Source organism: Sceloporus occidentalis, unplaced genomic scaffold, assembly GCF_023333645.1.
Source record: "Sceloporus occidentalis isolate IW3139 unplaced genomic scaffold, rSceOcc1.0.p SCAF_1, whole genome shotgun sequence".
Classification (NCBI taxonomy): domain Eukaryota; kingdom Metazoa; phylum Chordata; class Lepidosauria; order Squamata; family Phrynosomatidae; genus Sceloporus; species Sceloporus occidentalis.
Window position 1 is genome coordinate 210,158,904 of NW_028316981.1, and position 18,508 is coordinate 210,177,411.

The 18,508-nt window shown below is 39.5% G+C and overlaps 1 protein-coding gene across 3 annotated transcripts in view; it reads left to right on the plus strand.

Moving 5' to 3' along the window:
* The window catches only part of MELK (maternal embryonic leucine zipper kinase), a 34,783-nt gene extending 24,668 nt beyond the window's left edge, over window positions 1-10,115 (plus strand). For all 3 annotated transcript variants that reach the window (XM_089510854.1, XM_089510845.1, XM_089510835.1), the window contains 7 exons: window positions 817-948; window positions 1,660-1,791; window positions 5,140-5,353; window positions 6,408-6,501; window positions 6,953-7,121; window positions 8,657-8,760; window positions 9,802-10,115. In XM_089510854.1, the coding sequence (XP_089366980.1) occupies window positions 817-948; window positions 1,660-1,791; window positions 5,140-5,353; window positions 6,408-6,501; window positions 6,953-7,121; window positions 8,657-8,760; window positions 9,802-9,979 (1,023 nt within the window). In that variant the 3' untranslated portion in view covers window positions 9,980-10,115. The remainder of the gene's footprint in view (window positions 1-816; window positions 949-1,659; window positions 1,792-5,139; window positions 5,354-6,407; window positions 6,502-6,952; window positions 7,122-8,656; window positions 8,761-9,801) is intronic.
* The last annotated feature ends 8,393 nt before the right edge of the window (window positions 10,116-18,508 follow it).

Here is an 18,508-nt window from a genome sequence, read left to right on the forward strand (position 1 = left end):
AAAATATACATGTCTTCTTTTCGGCCAAAGGCAGAAAAAAGATGGAAGACATAAAAATGTGTGCTTCTGTAACTTAGCAAAAATTCTTCGGAGTAGTAAGACAGGCTTGGGTTTTGAGCCAAACTGTAGAACTCGGAATATTCTCCCTTTAAATGGAAAGGGAACATTTTTGAAGCTGGGGAAGGAGAAGCTGTTTGATTTTTTTTTCTAGGAGGAGGATTATGTGCTGAAATCTGTCTCGTTGTTTATCCTATTCCTGGACATCACAAAGTTCTTATCACTTCCAGTGCACTGTTGCATAGGGCACTAAAATACCAGTCTCTTGTGATGATTTTTGGAAATCTTCTAGAACCTCTCCCTTCACACCCTGCTCTCTTTCACCTTTTCCCAAACTTCCTCAGTTTAAATGCATAACTGTTAAGCATCTCAGCCTTGGGAGTCTTCCCAAAGATTTTTCTACTTTAAAGGGGTGAGGGTACTTAGGGTAATGTTGCTTCTGTGCAATCCTTTTACCTCTTTCTTCCCTGTCCAGCTCTCACATCTGTACATGGTGATGGGAATACAATGGATTGGGCGATTCTAACATTAGTGCTCGGTTGTATATTTTTGCATTCTAGGTTCTCATCTAGTTAGTGTTCGTTATCCAGTACCAAATAAAAAATTATAAGTGTAACATACAGCTAAGCAAAGATGGTTAAAATATCATTAATGTAGGCAATTTTAGTTTCCCTAAAATTGCTAGCAGTTTTTAGACAAGTATCTTCCTCACCCCCAGGAATATGGATTTAAAAAGTAACATTTGCTTTATATTGTTAGTGGAAATATGACCATGTGTCTGCGACATACCTTTTGCTTCAATCCAAGAAGGCTCATGGTAAACCTGTTCGTCTGAGGATTCCTTCTCTAACAGCAGACTGTGCCAGCATCACTCCATCTAGAGAACGGAAGGTATGTTATCTGACTTTAATCCTAGGAGCAATGTGTCATATTGAAGAGGTAACATAGATATGTCTTTAAGTTGTAGCAAGCTGAAGCTGAACATTGTTTGGAATTGAGAAACATTAAGGCTATTATGCATTTGTGTTCTAGCTTACAAGGTATAATGTAATAAAATTATACCTGTTAAAAGTATAATATCCAGAGGATGGCTGAAAGGCACAGAAAGTTGGTTTCTTAAAGCTAATCAGACCACCACCCATTTAGCACCTGAACAGGAGACCAACCTGTAAATGCCACATCACAGGCTCCAAGCTTTCCAAAGCAGGAGCACCGTGGTTGAAAGAGCATCATGCTCCACTGGGTCTCCACTAAGCCCTCCAAACTCAGAGAGCAAGTACCTCTTTGGGTAGCCAAATGTTTTCTCATGACTAGCTACTGTAATGACTAAACAAGTTTGGATGTCTCCATTTCTAGAGATGATAAGGAAAAATGGCTTTCAACCGTTTCTTAATGGGAGTAGCATTTGTTAACCAAAGTGATGATGAATTATTCATTAACTCTTTAATTCAGTCTTAATGAAACTATACGTATCAGTACCAAAAACTCTTGGCTACTTTGCTTTCTTATAATAGCCTATTTTTGTAATAATCTGAATTAACCACAAAGCAGGTCTGAAAGTGATTCATCCAATGAGGTTTTTGAAAACATTCTTTTGGACAGGTAAAAAAAACTCTAAGTTATGATGATGACCTAGACAGTAATGAAACACCTTATGTGTGTGGATCCATGGAATTTTTAGCTTCTGCTGAAGAAGTTCAAACAACATTATGCAACACACCCAAAACCAAACAGGTATCTGTGACTGTTACCATTTTAAATCAAATATATTTTCTCAGTATGTGATGTAAACTATCTTTGGAGCTGGAGCTGCATTCTATTCAAACTAAATACAGTGGACCCTTGTTATACGCTGGGGTTTTGTTCCAAGATCCCCCGTGTATAACAAAATCTGTGTATGCTCAAGTCTCATTAAATATAGTGACATAGCAAAATGGTGTCCCTTATAAAAAATGGAAAATCAAGGTTTCAAATTTGAAATTTATACTTTTTTGAACATTTTCAAACCGTGTATACTTGAATCCGTGTATAAAATCCGTGTATAAAAAATCCATGTATAAGAAGGGCCGACTGTATTGACTTATTGATTGTTCTTTCTTAAAACAACTTTTATATGAAGATGTCGTTTCAAAAGGTTGAACAATAATTTTGCTTGAATGTGCCCCAGTTCAATTGAGCTGAATGGAAGACATATTTAGGATGGATAGGTAGTGTGATAGTTTTTGTCCCAGTGAGGATGGCACAGTACTATAATGCATGATAAAATTTCCAAATGAAATACTTGCATACAAGCCTGAGAAAGACTTCTGTCTGAAGGCCTGAAAGCTGCAGCAGAGTAGTGCAGGTGTTTGTAACTACTGGTCCTCCAGTAGCTGTTAAATGAAAACACCCATAAATCTTTATCTTACCTCCTGGCCGTACTGACTGAGGCTGATGCATGTTGAAGTCCAACAACATCTGCATAATAGAGACATTAGTGAGATAGCTGGACCAACAGGAAAAGTAAAGTTTTTATGGATTGTCAGAGAAAATTAAACAATATAATTAGTAATGGATGGGAGACTTGGGACACGTTCACACTACACAATTATAGCACTTTAATTGTCATGGCAGCGTTCTATGCAATTATGGGATTTTTACTTTAGTGAGGCTCTAGGGTTCTCTGGCTGGGAATTCTAAATACTCCTCTCTGAACCCCTAATTCTAATTCCAGGATTCCATAGGATGGAATCAACTTAGTTAAAGTCGAATTATAACGCTATAATTGTATAGTGTGAAAGGGCCCCAGATAGAAGCAGCTATTGAATCTTCCAAATGAAAAAAAGAGATAAAAATACAGGTTCTAATTTAGAAGAAATTGAAATAGTTTTGTTAGGATAAAGTTAGTAACTTGATGGAACTGAAAGTTGTAGAAATGAGGTAATGCAGAATATTGAGCTATTCATTTTAAAGGTACAGAGAATGGCTGAGATGCTGCAGTGTAGACCCTGCAGTCTTGTCCCCTCTCCCTCCCATTTGACCTACCTGCCTACAATCCGGGTGCCCCACGCACAGCCATTCATTCAGTGAACAGGGGAAGATGAGAGGCAGCAGACAACAGCTATTTGTATTTCTATAGCCAGTTTTCAGGAAGATGATGCCATCCTCCTGGACCCAGTGGAGTTACTAGGTGGGTGGTGCGCCGTGCACCAAGTGACACCCCAGAAGAAGGGTGACATCTGGTCAGGCCCTCACCCTGCACCATCACTGCTCCCTGTCCCCACACAGTGATCCCTATCCCTGCACCATCCCATCCTTTTCCTCATCAGGAAAAGGACACAGCAGCATGAGGGGATGAAGCATGTGCCACCCCTGGAAGGCCCCCCCCTCCCATATTGAGTGTCACCTGGTGCAGGACCCCAGGAGGATGCCTTTTTAGTTCCTGTGGACAGCTGCAGAAATGGGACTAGCTGGCTTCCTGGTTGCCCCTCATCATCCTTGCAACCTCTCCTGGCCACTGAATGGTTGAGAACATGGGTGCTTGGCCTGCAGATAGGTAGGCAGCTTGTGGATGAAGCTGCAACATATGAGGGTGCTGATTCTTCCATGCTCCATCATAAAAAAATTACATACGCAGGTGTAAATTTCATTTACAGCAAAGACAACCATGGAAAGTGATACTCCAAAACGGGAATACGGTGGGCCCTTGGTATCCAGTGGGGTTTGGTTTCAGTCACATTAAATATAATGGCATAGTAAAATGGTGTGTCTTATATAAAATGATAAAATAGAGGTTTGCTTTTTGGAATTTGTATATTTTTAAAATATTTTCAAGCTCTGGATGCTTGAATCCATGGATAAAAAAATCAGTGGATGTGGAAGACTGACTATACTCTAAATGCACCACGTTATATAATGTCTAGGGAAATATACAATATCTATAGAGAATAAACAATGTATCTAATATACTTAAATGATATATTTAGAAACCTTATTCCTGTAACAGAATTCTTATATTACTGAAAGCAGTGCCAATAGTTGCACATCTTTCTAGGAATGGACAAATAGATTGATACAAAACAAACAACACAGCATTTTTCTGAAATAAATGAAATTAGTGGTCATAGTGTGAAGACTTGACTCAGGAATGTTCAACTCGAGACATCAATACAGCAACTCTGTGACTACTTCTGAATAAAGTTTTAAGGACATTTGTATGAAGACTGAATATGGTTTTTGAACATCATTGTATAGAATTTACGACTTTCTGAAATAAGTTATATTGTACAGTACCTCAGTGTAACTTATCTTTCTGTATTGTTAATGGACTACTAATTTCATTTGTTTCTGAAAGATGCTGTGTTTGTTTTGCATCAATCCATTGGTCCATTCCTACAAAGTTGTGTAACTACTTGTATTATTTTAAGTAATATAATATTTCAGTTATACAGTCGGCCCTTCTTATACACAGATTTTTTTTTTATACACGAATTCAAGCATCCATGGTTTGAAAATGTTCAAAAAAAGTATAAATTTCAAATATCAAACCTTGATTTTCCATTTTTTATAAGGGAAACCATTTTGCTATGTCACTATATTTAATGGGACTTCAGCATCCACAGATTTTGTTATCCACATGGGATCTTGGAACCAAACCCCAGCGTATAAAAAGGGTCCACTGTACTAATAAGGCTTTTTGGTGTGTCGTTGCAGTATATTGGATACATTGTTTGTTCACTATAGATAATGTACCTTTCCCTGGACATTATGTAGTAAATTTTGTTTATACCTGAATATATCACTGAAAAGATGCTAGGCAATGACAATGATTTTATGAACTTCATGTTAGACCAACGTTTCTAACTCGTATAGCAGTGATGGGTGTGTATGTAAAGGGCTAATGTTCTGATCTGGGGGAAAGGAAAAACTGAATTACTTAATGTATGGATATATAAAATTGTCCCTTGAGAAAGCCACAAAGATAATTACCGATATTTGGGATAATCAAAATTGGTCACCTGGCAAGCAAGATTGATACTCACAAATGACTTGAAGAGGGCAAAGGAAAATGTTCCCTTCATCAATATTATCCTGTTTTAAAAGCCTCATATGTTCTTGGATGGTGGAGAGTTCACACCACCTCATCTTCCTGTGCCAAGGAGAGGGGGAACAAAGAGACATGCCAACAAAGAAAACTGTAGCACCATCATTACAGCAAAGCCAGAGCCCTTTGTTTTGCCTCCTCCCAAGACGCCAACTTGTGCCATGAATGAGAACAGAGTGCTGACTGCTCCAAACCATGCACTTCCACATGAAGGTATGGAAACCTTTGAAAGTGCTCTCAGAAATACTGTGGGTGGGGTAGAAGCTGAGGTAGAAGTACAGATTGACAGTTGACATGAGGCCACTATAGCAATTGGCTTTCTTGTGCTGAACGTTCCTGCCTGATGATATATCAGACCACTTGCTCTGTCACCTAAGATCATGTTGTTATGTGTGCTTCTTCCCTGGGTAATGGGGAAACAAAAGCTCAAACGCTGAGGGCAGAAGACTATTCCATCCCATCCCTCATTACATCAATAATTTCCATATCGATAAGATTTTGAAGGATGTCAACCCAACAGATTTTAATAGGGGTGTTGATGGGGTTCCACAATCTACGTTCTGCCCATTTTAATGCACTTCTAACAACTTTCTCAAAGAATCTCCACAACAGCATTCTTAAAATGCTTCTCTAACTATATCTTTATAAATACCAAATTTTGTAACTAGTGCATCGAAAGTAATTGGCCAAGCATTTTAATATACTTTTATTTCACTAATTTCATTTTTAATCTGTCTTTTTCCTGACAGGAGACTGAAGGTAGCTTACAACAAGGCTGAAACAAGATAGAGCTAAAAACCTGATGATAAAAAAGTTAAAATGCAATTAAATAAGCTATCGTATTGAAATGCTATTAATACATGATTACTTGAAAAGTTACTTTTTGTTACCAGCTTATTTCCCTTCAACCTGCAAAGGTTTTAATAGTTTCTGCTGCACAGTATCTTCCTTTAAGTATCACCCTTCTCTGTCACCTCGTATCTTCCATTTTGGCGCTTGGTACATATTAACATGCATTGCCTTCTGGGGGCACTGACTGTGTTCAGACTTTGTACAGTTTTTTGGGGTGCTTTGCTGAGGTGGGAGAAAGAGTTCTTTAATCTTATAATTTTTCCCTTCACACCTGGGTAATCTGTGAAATGTGCCCAGTCTACTGCCAGTGTATGACCTTGTCTTGCTACCAAGCTAATAAGCACAGGGAGCAAGAAGGAATGATAAAGCCTGTGTCTAAATATGTTCATTCAAACTTGGGTGGTGCTTCTTGCAGACAGAAGTCAAGTCACTAGAGAAACCCCTGTTAAGCTACCAAAACCTACAAAATCAGAAGAATTAGCAGCAGGAGTCATTAGCCCTGAGAGAAGGTAAGTAAACGTAAATGTCCAGTTACTTGAACATATTCAGAGAGTCTATTGTTCAGTCATAATCCTTGTATTGATGGGGAAAGCTTTTTGCAATGGCATCTATGTTTGCTCTGCAAAAACCTATTTAAATCCTTTCCTACACTTACCAACAAATATTAAAAGGCTGTGGGGGAAAAAATCTTTAACATTACACGCTTCGGTAGTCTTGGATACATTCCTATTTTCCATAATTAAAAACTACTCTTGTGACCCCAGAGAATTGGAGCATATATACAGTTCTTTCACAAATTCCCAAATTACTGTGGTGCAGCTAGTCCTTTAGCCATCTCATTGTCAGTTCTCCCATTCCAAAACAGTAGTTAAAAGACCTTTCACTGATGTACAGTATCTACAACCACAAGTTCCCAGCCACTGAAAATAATGGTGTGCTTCCTGTCTTGGAACATGACAGGTGTCGCTCAGTAGAATTGGACTTGAACCAAGCTCATATGGAAAGTGGCCAAAAAAGGAAAGGAACCAAAATGTTTGGGAGCCTTGAAAGAGGTTTGGATAAAATGATCACAATGCTAACACCAAATAAAAGGAAGGGGTCTACAAAAGATGGCCCAAGGAAGTTAAAGGTAGGTTTGTGAAATCTGCTGGGATTTCTTTTAATACTGAGATTTCTGGATGCTGTCTAACTAAATATGGAAGTAAATACAGATACCTTTTTGGCTACAATATCCAGAATCCCCATAACAATGAAACAGTATGTTAGGCAGTATGCAAGCTGTCTCCTCATTGCTGACAAAACTGTTAACATAGTCACATAGTTCTTATTCTTTGAATTGTTTTCTGAATTACTTTGGTTTAGTGGTGCTAGTCCTAGCAGTGTATGAACTTGGAGCATCCACTGTAAAGTGCTAAACACATACTTCACATAACATACTAGACTGAGTTGCCTTGTCTTCCAAAATAAAGCTTTCTAAGTGTGCCCCCAGCCCTGCCTAAATATATATACTCACACTCTCTCTCTCTCTCTCTCTCTCTCTCTCTCTCTCTCTCTCTCTCTCTCTCTGTGTGTGTGTGTGTGTGTGTGTGTGTGTGTGTGTGTGTGCCCTGCTTAAATTCACAGTCCAGTAGGCTTTAGTATTTTCATTGGAAAAGGACAAAATTTGGAAGGTTACTTGCAGATTTAAGTCCAAATTATGGTCAGCTTTAGCAACTATCAGCTTCTGGAATTCAGTGGCAGAGACTCAGCTACAGCTGAATGCCTTTATATTACCAAATGGCTCTTGCACTGTAGCTTGTCTGATCATGCCAGAACAGAAATCTGACAAAAAGCCCAGATGTCATGCTTAACTAGTAGCAGGCAAGTAGATAGGAGAAGCTCGCAAGGGATTAAACTTTTTTAGGTTCTTCAATAAAGTTCAAGGGGCGAATTGGCAGAGGCTATAGTGGTTACAACTGGAACACCAAGATACTTGGTTTTAGGAAAGCAAAGCCCTGGTGCTACTTTGAGTTGTCTTATGATCACCTTTGCAGTGGTAGATATTTGAAAGAAATGTCTTTGTGCTTTTATGCACAAGACAGACTGTTAAACAGAATGAAGAGCCAAATATTAAGACCTGATATGCAGAATGGAAGTATAGATGTGTGTGTGTGTGTGTTGTTTGCCTTCAACTCGTTTCTGACGTATGCTGACCACAACCCTATCTCTGAGTTTACTGGGCAAGTTTCTTCTGAGGAGGGTTGCCATTGCCATCCTCTGAGGCTGAGAGAGTGTGACTTGCCCAAGGTCACCCAGTGGGTTTTCATGGCCGAGCCAGGATTTAAACCCTAGTCTCCAGAGTCATAGTTGAATATTCAAAGCACTGTCATAGACATGTGTACCAAATGTCATTTGGATCTTCATCTTTGAGGCTCCTCACATTGCAATGGCAAAGTTAACCATAAATGCTCCCTTCTCTATGTTGTGCTGCTTAGATTATGCAATATAGATACATTCAGAGTATCCCCAAGACAAACAATACTGAGGGGTGCATTGCTTCTGGAGCTCCCAGACAGTGAATGGCACAAGAAAATGGAAGTTAATTTATGTGAACAGTTCAAGTTACCAAATACTTGTCAAAAATCTCTGTGAAATACTACTGTATTCACTGAACACTTTTTCTAGGCTCATTACAATGTCACAACAACTAATTTACTAAGTCCAGATGAGCTGCTGAAGGAGATAATTGCTGTACTGCCAAAGAAGAAAGTTGAATATGTACAGAAAGGGTAAGTGTCAATAATCCTTAATTCTAGCCAGTATTTTGATAAATAGTTTCTCTGGACACACTATTACAGGGGTGAGGAATGTGTTGCTTCCGGGTTAGCATCTGTCACCTCTCACTGACTACTCTGTCTTGCCCATTTTAAAAATCTTAACTGTATTGTTTTATTGTTATTGTTTATTGCTGTGATTTATTGGCAATGGTGGGTGGGTGGGTTTATGGGGCATTGTATTTTATTGTATTTTAATGTTTTTAATATTATTGTAAGCCACTTCGATCTCATTGGCGAGACAGGGTATGAATAAAATTACTACTTCTACTACTACTATTATTATTATGTGATGGACTGCAACTCCTATCAGTCCTAGCCAGTGTAGATGATAACATGATACGTGTTAGGAGGTGCAGTTCAATAGTACAGTGGACCCTTGTTATACGCTGAGGTTTGGTTCCAAGATCCCCCGTGTATAACAAAATCCGTGTATGTTCAAGTCCCATTAAATATAATGACATAGCAAAATGGTGTCCCTTATAAAAAATGGAAAATCATTTGATACTTGAAATTTATACTTTTTTTGAACATTTTCAAACCATGGATGCTTGAATCCGTGTATAAAAAAACCATGTATAAGAAGGGCCAACTGTATTCCAAGAAACCTGTTGTGTCCCATCTCTTCTGTTGCCTAATACCATATCATTCACAATAATGATAGTCTGAAATTCAGCATGTAGTTTCAGATCTAGGCCTGCTTTATCATATGTAGCAATACTGGATGATTAAAGGAGACTTTATGCAGGGGTGAGAGGAACATTCAAGCATAATTTTTATCCCATGTCCCATAAAGTGACATATTTTCTTTACCTTATATCTTCCCGTGCCTCATTTTTCCACTTGAGTTCACTAATTGAATACACTGGTCCTTGGTGTAAGGCTTGCGTAATAGTTGACTCTTTACCCATTTTATTCTTGTAATAGTCTCCCATGCAATGCCTTAGTTGTTGTAAGTGCCTAAACTAATTTTCCTTTTTCTTTTGTCTTACACAGCTATAAACTGAAGTGTCAAACACAGTCAGACTTTGGCAAAGTGACAATGCAGTTTGAGCTGGAAGTTTGCCAGCTAAGCAAACCTGAAGTTGTGGGCATTCGGAGGCAGCGGCTGAAGGGTGATGCTTGGGTCTACAAGCGGCTAGTGGAAGACATACTGTCTAGCTGCAAGTTATAGCTCTCAGATCATTGTGACAATAGGGCAGGTTTACCCAACTTAGCCACGTTGATTTTAGTTTCTGGTAAGGTAACTTAATCTGTCCCAAGAACTAATATTTTATTTGTTTTTAAATAGAAACTTCTTTGTGAATAAATCTGACCTATTGTGTCTTTATCTACCCTTGTCTCTTTTCGTCTGGCCTCAGTTGAATCTGTCCAATTTTATTTGGAAAGAGATAGTGTTCTTATTTCTACACTGGGGCATCATATAATAAGAATTAACTTGTACCCTCGAAATGCATTTACCGGAATGGTTAAACCAAGCTACAGCTATGTTCCAAAGTCAGGTATGACTTGTGCTTGCTTTTTGGTACTACTTCCCTTTAATAAACATGTAACTATGGTCATTCATTGCCAAATCTTGCTACTATATCATTGATCAACATATAGGCTACAAGTGAGGCCTAGGGCTTTCCTTGGCCCCCTGTGGGATGCTGTGGAATTCTACCACCCCATTAACCGCCACAACAACAGGCATGTGGAAAGTATTGTCCTTGCATGCTTTAATTCCCATCAGAATAAGACAACAGTCAAAGGTTAGATTCTGCTGGGAAACAAGGTGTATGGGAGTAATGCCTTTTGTGTCCTCTGTTTCCCCACAGAAACTAGACTACCGGGGGGGGGGGGGGGGAATCATGTGAGGAACGTCATTCCCACACACCTTCTTTTCAAGAACAGTTGCTAGGAGGAGGGGGAGGCAACAAGACTGAGGGTACTGTTGGCATATGTGAGTGCAGCTTAAAGCAGCGCCTGCACCCAGCACTGCTGGAATGGGAAAGAATCTATAACTTCGCTTTCATCCTAGTAATTTTCTTCAGTACCACTGGCATGAAGCTGAAGTTAAAGCTGCAGCACCACATGTGAACATGGGCGTATTGTGGTCCCTAGTGATTTTCAGGGGTCCAATATGCCACACCAGCCTTCTGAATATGCTACCTGTGCCAAAAACATACAGCACGGAGTTACCTGTATTTTGAAATGTCTATTCAACTGTTTTCAAACACTGTTTTCACACTGGAGCCCTAAGTGGAGATTCCATGCCATCAGATAGCTATAAACAGCTATTAGCACTAATAACTGGCTATGTGTCGAGAGAATTATTCAGGTCTTCTCAATGTGATGCCTCCTGAAGGCCTTTTCTCTTTGTCTCTGAAAGCAGGAGCTGAAAAACAAAACAGCTGCCATTTCACTCTAGCTTTCTTCATCTGGGCTGTTTAAAAAACATGTTCTGCCAGAGGGTAGTAAGCCCTATGGGTGCTCATTAGGGGTGGGAGGACGATCTTGAATAAGTGTAGGCAGAATTGGTTTTTTATTTTTTCATTTCATTTGTATGTTGCCTTTGTCCCAGAGTTGGATGCAAGATGGCTCCCAGTGAGAGTCAACTAAAAACTCCCACAATAAAATTTGGAGAACAATTAAAATCACCTCATAAAACAGGACAAAATCATTGAAAAGACATACAAACATTGTAAAAGATAAATAAAACACCCCAATAAGAGGATGCCCTGCTTACACAATAAAAGACTGCTTAAACACAAAGCTCTGCTTGCTGGTGAAAGTAAAGCAGGGAGAGGTTCAGCCTAGCCTTTTGTGGAAGGGCATTTCAGAGGATGGGAGCAAGAAGGCTCTCATGTTCTCACCAAGCGAGCCTGTGATGGTGGGACCAAAAGCAAGCTTTCCCCTTAAGACCTTAGTGTTTTGGCAGGTTCATGTGGGGAGATGCAATCTTTCAGGTAACCTGGACCTAAGGTGAACCTATAGCCAATGAAGCTATTTGAACAAGGGAGTTATATGCTCCCTATTTAGGCCACAGCATTTTGGACCTGTTGAGGTTTCTGAACAGTTTTCAAAGGCAGCCCCATAGAGTCTGTTACAGTTGTCCAAATAGGATGTAACCAAAGCATATGTCACTATGTTGATTTTATGTCTCAAAGAATGGGAATAGCTGTAACACTAGTAACTATACAAATACAGATCTGGCCACTGCTGAAATTGGCACCCAGGTTCAGAGTCCAGTAGAATACCCAAGCTGTAAGCCCGAGATTTCAAGGGGAGTGTAACCCCATCCAGCACAGGCAAGAGTCCCTGTTACCTGATCCGCCTTTTGACTGCCCTGGAGCACTTAAGTCTTGATTAAGTTTCAACTTGTTTACCCTCATCATTACTGGATCATTACTGAGATAGCTTCCTTGGAATTAGATGGGAAGGAGCAGTAGAGTTGGGTGTCATTCGCATATTGGTGATACCACACCCCAAAACTGGATGGCCTCTTCCAGCAGGTTCATGTAAATATCAAATAGCATGGGGGACAACGCAAAATCCTGAGGAACCCCACAGGCCAACAGATAGGGCATCAAACATGTCCCCCAGCACAACTTAATTTTTGCCTTCCTAGAAAGGAAGGAGATAGCTTTGGTCTTGGTATGCTGGGAAGTGGCCAATGGAAGTGTGTCCCTTTTGGTTTTGCTGGGCCTCAGTGGTCTTTGATACCATTGACCATGTCATCCTTCTGAGTTGACTTTGGGATGAAACCACTGCATAACAGTGCCCTCAACTCCCATCCCAAAGAGTCAACCAGAAGGATACCATGGTCAATGGTATCAAATAACTGAGGTCCAACAGAACTATTAGGGACATACTTTCCTTGGCCACTTCACAGCTTGGGCCTTCATTAAGGTGACCAAAGCTATCTCCTTCCCAGCTCATCCAGAAACTTGCACTTAGATAGCCACCACATGCTCCTTGCCCAAAAATGGAATGCTAGCTGCTACAGTCACAAAACATTTTCTGTTCATGTGGAGTGCTGCCATGGGGAGCCTAGGTCAGAGAAATACATTTCCAAAAGGCTGGCTGCATGTCCCTGACTGTAGATCCAATTAACTGCCTTGGAGGTTTCCATTTACCAATGGCTCTTGCCCATGGCAGCCAGGTTGTTTCCAAACATGGAATCGCCATTAGATCATAAGGTGCTGGAAGCAAGCAAAAGGTGAGGGTTGCTCCCTCTTCACACCATTTGTTGCTTTCAGACATCTAACTGGCCACCTTCAAAATCAGGATGCTGGGCTACAGTGACCTTGATCAGGTAATCTTGCATGTTATATTAGCTTGCAGCCTTAAAGCTTTATTCTTTTGTTGGCATAGTTGTCAAGATAATTTGGCCACTTTGGGATATTTTTAACCTTGCACAATCTTCCAGTGTGAAGAACTGCTTTATCCTGATGCAATGAACCTGATCATCACAGCATCTCTTCAGTCCAACTGTAACAAATTCAGGCAACATTTATTGAACCCCTGATGGTATTAGAAAGCAGTATATTCTGCAAATCTACCTTCCTACCCCTCCCTTTCCCCTCTTTTAAACTAAAAACAAGCGGGGGATAATTGATTCAAGTTATCTTACACGCTCTGATGTGTGAAATAGGCTCTTCTTTCTTCAGCTATGGTGCTGATTTCTTATGCCTAATATTCCTGGTAGAAAACAAATTACTGTGTCAAAGGGATAGTCAGTAAGGCGATCAAGATGCATCCTTTTTTGTACCTGCCCCACCCATGAATCTTCTTGTGTTATTACTTGGACTGCCACATTTGGAACCTAGGTTGGCCCCTGACCAAGCTTTTCCACTTTTGTTGCCAAGTTGGACTGTACTTTGCTCATTTATATTGCCACTGGTTTTGTGAGGTTATGATACTGATGGCTGTCTTTTCGGTCTGCTGGAGAAATATATTAAGAAGTAATTAAGAAATATTCATTTATTTATTTGAGCTATGTCCATCCTTTTTCCTGACACAGGACTCCTATACATTACATGTAGTCATTGAACATATATAATACTTGAACCACAGTTGTGTATTATTTTTTTTAAAAAAAAAAAGTATTGATGCTAAAAATGAAATGTTCTATTGACAGTTTAATATTTAAATATTTATAAAAATATAACAATTATTTCAATGTAAAATTCCATTTCATTTCCTGACAGTAAGGGCTGTTCGACAGTGGAACACACTCCCTTGGAGTGTAGTGGAGTCTCCTTCCTTAGAGGTCTTTAAACAGAGGCTGGATGGCCATCTGTCGGGGATGCTTTGATTTAGATTTCCTGCATAGCAGGGGGTTGGACTGGATGGCCCTTGTGGTCTCTTCCAACTCTATGATTCTATGAGAGTTCAAGTGATGTCAGACAGCATTAATCCTGCAATCTGGCAGCAGCCTTGGTCCCAATGAAGATCCTCACCCTCGGTTGGTTCAGACCTGCCATAGGTTGACATACCTCCCCAAATATAACTTTCTTGGTCTCTGCTGAACCTGTTCAGAGATAAATATGTCACAGAAAGAAAGTTGTGAGGACTGGCTTCAAAACTTGGCTTCTAGAATTTTCTACCTAATATAACAAACTGATATTTTGAGGGGGTGGAATGAAAAAAAGCAGATGAACACAGTACTAGTTATTTCTATGAAGAACTTTTTAAAATAATGTACTGCTTAAGTTTGGAGTATACATAAAACTATAGTGAAATATGTTTTTTTTAAAAAAAGAAATATGAATCAAAGAGCAGCCTAGGCTGCTAGTCTAATTATCCAACCTTTGTTTTACTTAATTAAGTCAATATATTAACCTGGGGGAATTATTGAGCTGACATGTATAATTTATGAAAGTAGTGTGCTGTATTTTAGGAAACAAGCCATGGTGCTTGTATGGATCATACGTCTGAAAGCCACCAGCCATTATTGCAGGGACAGAAAAGAGATAACAAGGTCACAGTTTGCTTCCTTCCCATTAATACTTTTGGCAGGAGGTGCTCTGCCCAAAGCTTTTCATCGGTGTGTCCTTGAAAAAGGTAACAGAACTGAAACCGTCTCCACCCAAATGTTTTTAGCAGCTTGCTCTGTGATCAAAGCCTGTGCAGAAAGCAGGAGAATGAGATGGTTCAAGTTCTTCTGCAGAGCCCTGGAAATATATTTCTCAATAAAAAGCTTTGCAATGGCAAATAAATAAGGCTGCTTACTTTCTAACCATCAATTTTTTCTTGAGATCCCCCCCCCCCCAAAAAAAAAAAATCACAACTAACTAACCCAATGGAAACATTTTCTACTTTGGTTATACTTGGTCTCTTGCAGGGATGAAACTGTGGGGTGATGTTATCGCTGTTACCCATTCCACTGCATCATGCCTGCTTTACTAGTTTTCTATTTATCTGATGGTGCAGAGATAACACTATCCAATGATATAATGTGAAGGGTAGGAAAATGTACCATGTTATTTAACAGGAAGCATGAAACATTGTGGAGGGAGCACTTATAGGCTACTAATTCACAGAAGCAGGCAGACTAAAGTTTTGCAACTGATCCAGCTGAAGGCCAGATCTAATTATTCTGACCCAGACTAATCCAGATCTTTTCACACTATAAAATTATAGCACTTTGATTTCACTTTAACTGCCCTGGCAACTTCCTATGGAATCCTGGGATTGGGAGTTTAGGGACGAACACATAATTCATGGCCAGAATTCTCTGACCAAATTACAGACTCAAGGATTGCACAGGATGTTGCCATTGCAGTTTAAGTAGAATGTAGCACTATAATTGTATAGTGTGAAAGAACCTCAGCTCAATATGGATCCAGGCCAGATTGGGCCTCAATTTGAATCTATGAATTGAGTTCCAAACCAAATTGGGGATGAAGGCCTGTTCTTACAGTAATTGGAGGGGCCAAAACCATCTTGGCCTTTTCACTATTCGTTCCCTTTAGGCTGGACACAAATCTTTATAAGATGCATTAGGTTTCTGAGGCAAACCATGAGCCATTGAATTGTATTTAGAGTGTCCTTCTAGGAGTTCAGCAGGACTGAGGATCTATTTTCATGTACAAAATGTTTACAAAGAAGACAGTGAGTAGAATCGTATCAGTGTACCGTCCTAGGGATTGTACCTTTTCCAAAATCACAAGAGGATGGAGAAGGAAAGTGGACAAGATCCACAAAGTCTGAACAGCCTGTTCCTCCAGTATCCTGCAACCTTCAGAACCTCTTTACTTACAGCCTTCTTCCTCCTGCCATCATTGGTGCACTAGCAGAATTCCAGCCATGATGTATGGCTCAATTCAGAATAATTATCTAAATATGAAGACTGGCATCAAGTCATGATATCATCATGATCATCTGGAGCCTGTACCACCAGGTGAGGAGAATGGTGTTGTCTAAAGAGTAACATCCAGCCTAGAGGCATCTGGTGGGTCCCATGTCAACAGGGCATTGAACTGGTTCTGGGCATTGGGTAGCTTTAGATGAGATGCTTTGATGATTTAGTGCCTTGGATATCTCCTTTAAACCAGGAACGAAAACCAAGTATTGATTCACTATTCCACTGATACAGGATCCACCAGCTGCTGCTGATTCAGCTTTTGAGAGCATTACCCACTTTAGGTTCTAGGGGTGTTTTCTGACATTTTACCAAAACAAATTTATGATTTTCCCATGCTTATTTTGTTATTGTTCTCTTCCCTACCAGATCAATATTTCTGAATGTGAAAGGTGGAATATAAAATTAAATGTACATGAAATACACTTAGTACAGCCAGAAAACCGTGGGCCCATTACAGACAGGCCAAAATAAAGCTACTTCGAGTCACCTTGGAGGTATGTTCTTTAAATGATGCATGTGTTGTAAGAGGCCAGAAGGTCTGCTAAAGCTGTGCTCCAGTCCTTAGGACTGGAGCATTGCTTTGGCACAGCTTCTGGCCTCTTACAACGCATGCATCATTTAAAGAACATACCTCCAAAGTGACTCGAAGTAGCTTTATTTTGGCCTGTCTGTACAGGCTCTGTGTTATGGTTCATATCAAAGGCAACAGCTGTGTTTATCCTCTCCTTTCTTGTAACATTTAGGAAGGCAAAGATAGGGGGCAAAATCATCACTGTGAATTTAAATTACCCCCTGACAGCAGCATCCAAGCTTGTATTTGTTTCTGTACAGTCAGCTGTCCATTTCTACATATTTTTCATCCATGGATTCAACCATCCATCACCACCACCACCGCCATTTCACTTCAAAACGCAAATTTTGATTTTGTCATTTTCTATAAGGCATACCACTTTACTATGCAATTGTATATAATGAGACTTGAGCATCCATGGGTTCTGTTATCCATGGGGGGTCCTCGAACCAAACCCCAGTGCACCCACTATAGTTTTATTTATATCTTTGGGGGATGTCAAGTATGCATCTGGGTACCATGAAAATGTGCATCAGTAGAACCATGATCCCAACAATTCTTATTTGTTTCTTTGCATGGACCCAGAATGCCCTTATTCCACCCCAAAACTAGGTTGCGATCTGGCAGAGCTGCACCATGAAGATTCCTATGTAGTTGATCTTCCTCAAGAATTATCAATCAAAACTGTATTAAATGATCAGGCACTTAAGAAATATCAAGAGAATCGCCATCAAGGAGCATCCCCCAGCGATAATAAAGGCTGCCTACAATCTGTCCTAGTCACACTTACTTGGGAGTAAGCTACACTGGACACACATGGAGGACACTTCTAAATATATATTTTGCTTTTAAGAATCTTATAGGTAAGCATGTTTCAATCACAATAGATTGGGAAATTAATTTGTTCTTCCCCTGCAAGTAGGCAAAATTAATAACAAGCTGCTTGCCAAAGTTGATTTACCATCAACAACAACACCTTACAAACGGTTCCAGGTTCCCTGATTCTTTGCATGTGTTGAGCAGTTCAAATGAAATATATTGTGTGTATTCTAATTTGGTTGTTGGGGATGGGGGAAGAAATATAATTTTACTTGATACACAACTATACGCAGCATAACTTACACCATGTTTTTTTTAAAGCCTGTCACTATGACAAAGCGTTGTGTATTTTAACACTCTTGAATTTCTTTAAAAAAGTGAATGTGGCACTTCTGATTCATTTGAGGATGCAAAGTAAACCATCTTTGGTTTTATAATATTAGGGTGTTCAAGGTTTTCTTCATAGAGAATTTTTCTTGGTCTAGTTTACAGTTAGGTGTGGGCTGGCAACCTGCTTTTCTGTGTTTCCTAGAGAATGTTCAATTCTATAGGACTTGCTTCTCAGTAAGAGGACTCTGAATCTGGGTGCACAGCTCTTAATGCTGACACCTCTTAGTTTTACCAGACTAGAAAATAGTTTAATTTAAAATGAAATATCTGTGTATAACTGAAAAATCATTCAGCAATCCCCAGAGTTGTTAATTTTAATTTTCTGTTGTTTTGATTTATACATTTTCTTTTCAAGAACTTGTTCTAGGGGGGAGGAATCCTAACCTTTTGAAATGATCTGATTCGTCTTTTAAATTATCCTAATAGTTAGCTTAATAATTAAACATTTGAGTCATATATAAATACTTGAAGTAATTACCTGCTTGAAGGAGTTAGTAAAACAGTTGGGTGCACCATATGTGAGACCACTGTATTTCATTGAAATTGACATGAGAGATAAAAGTAAATATGAT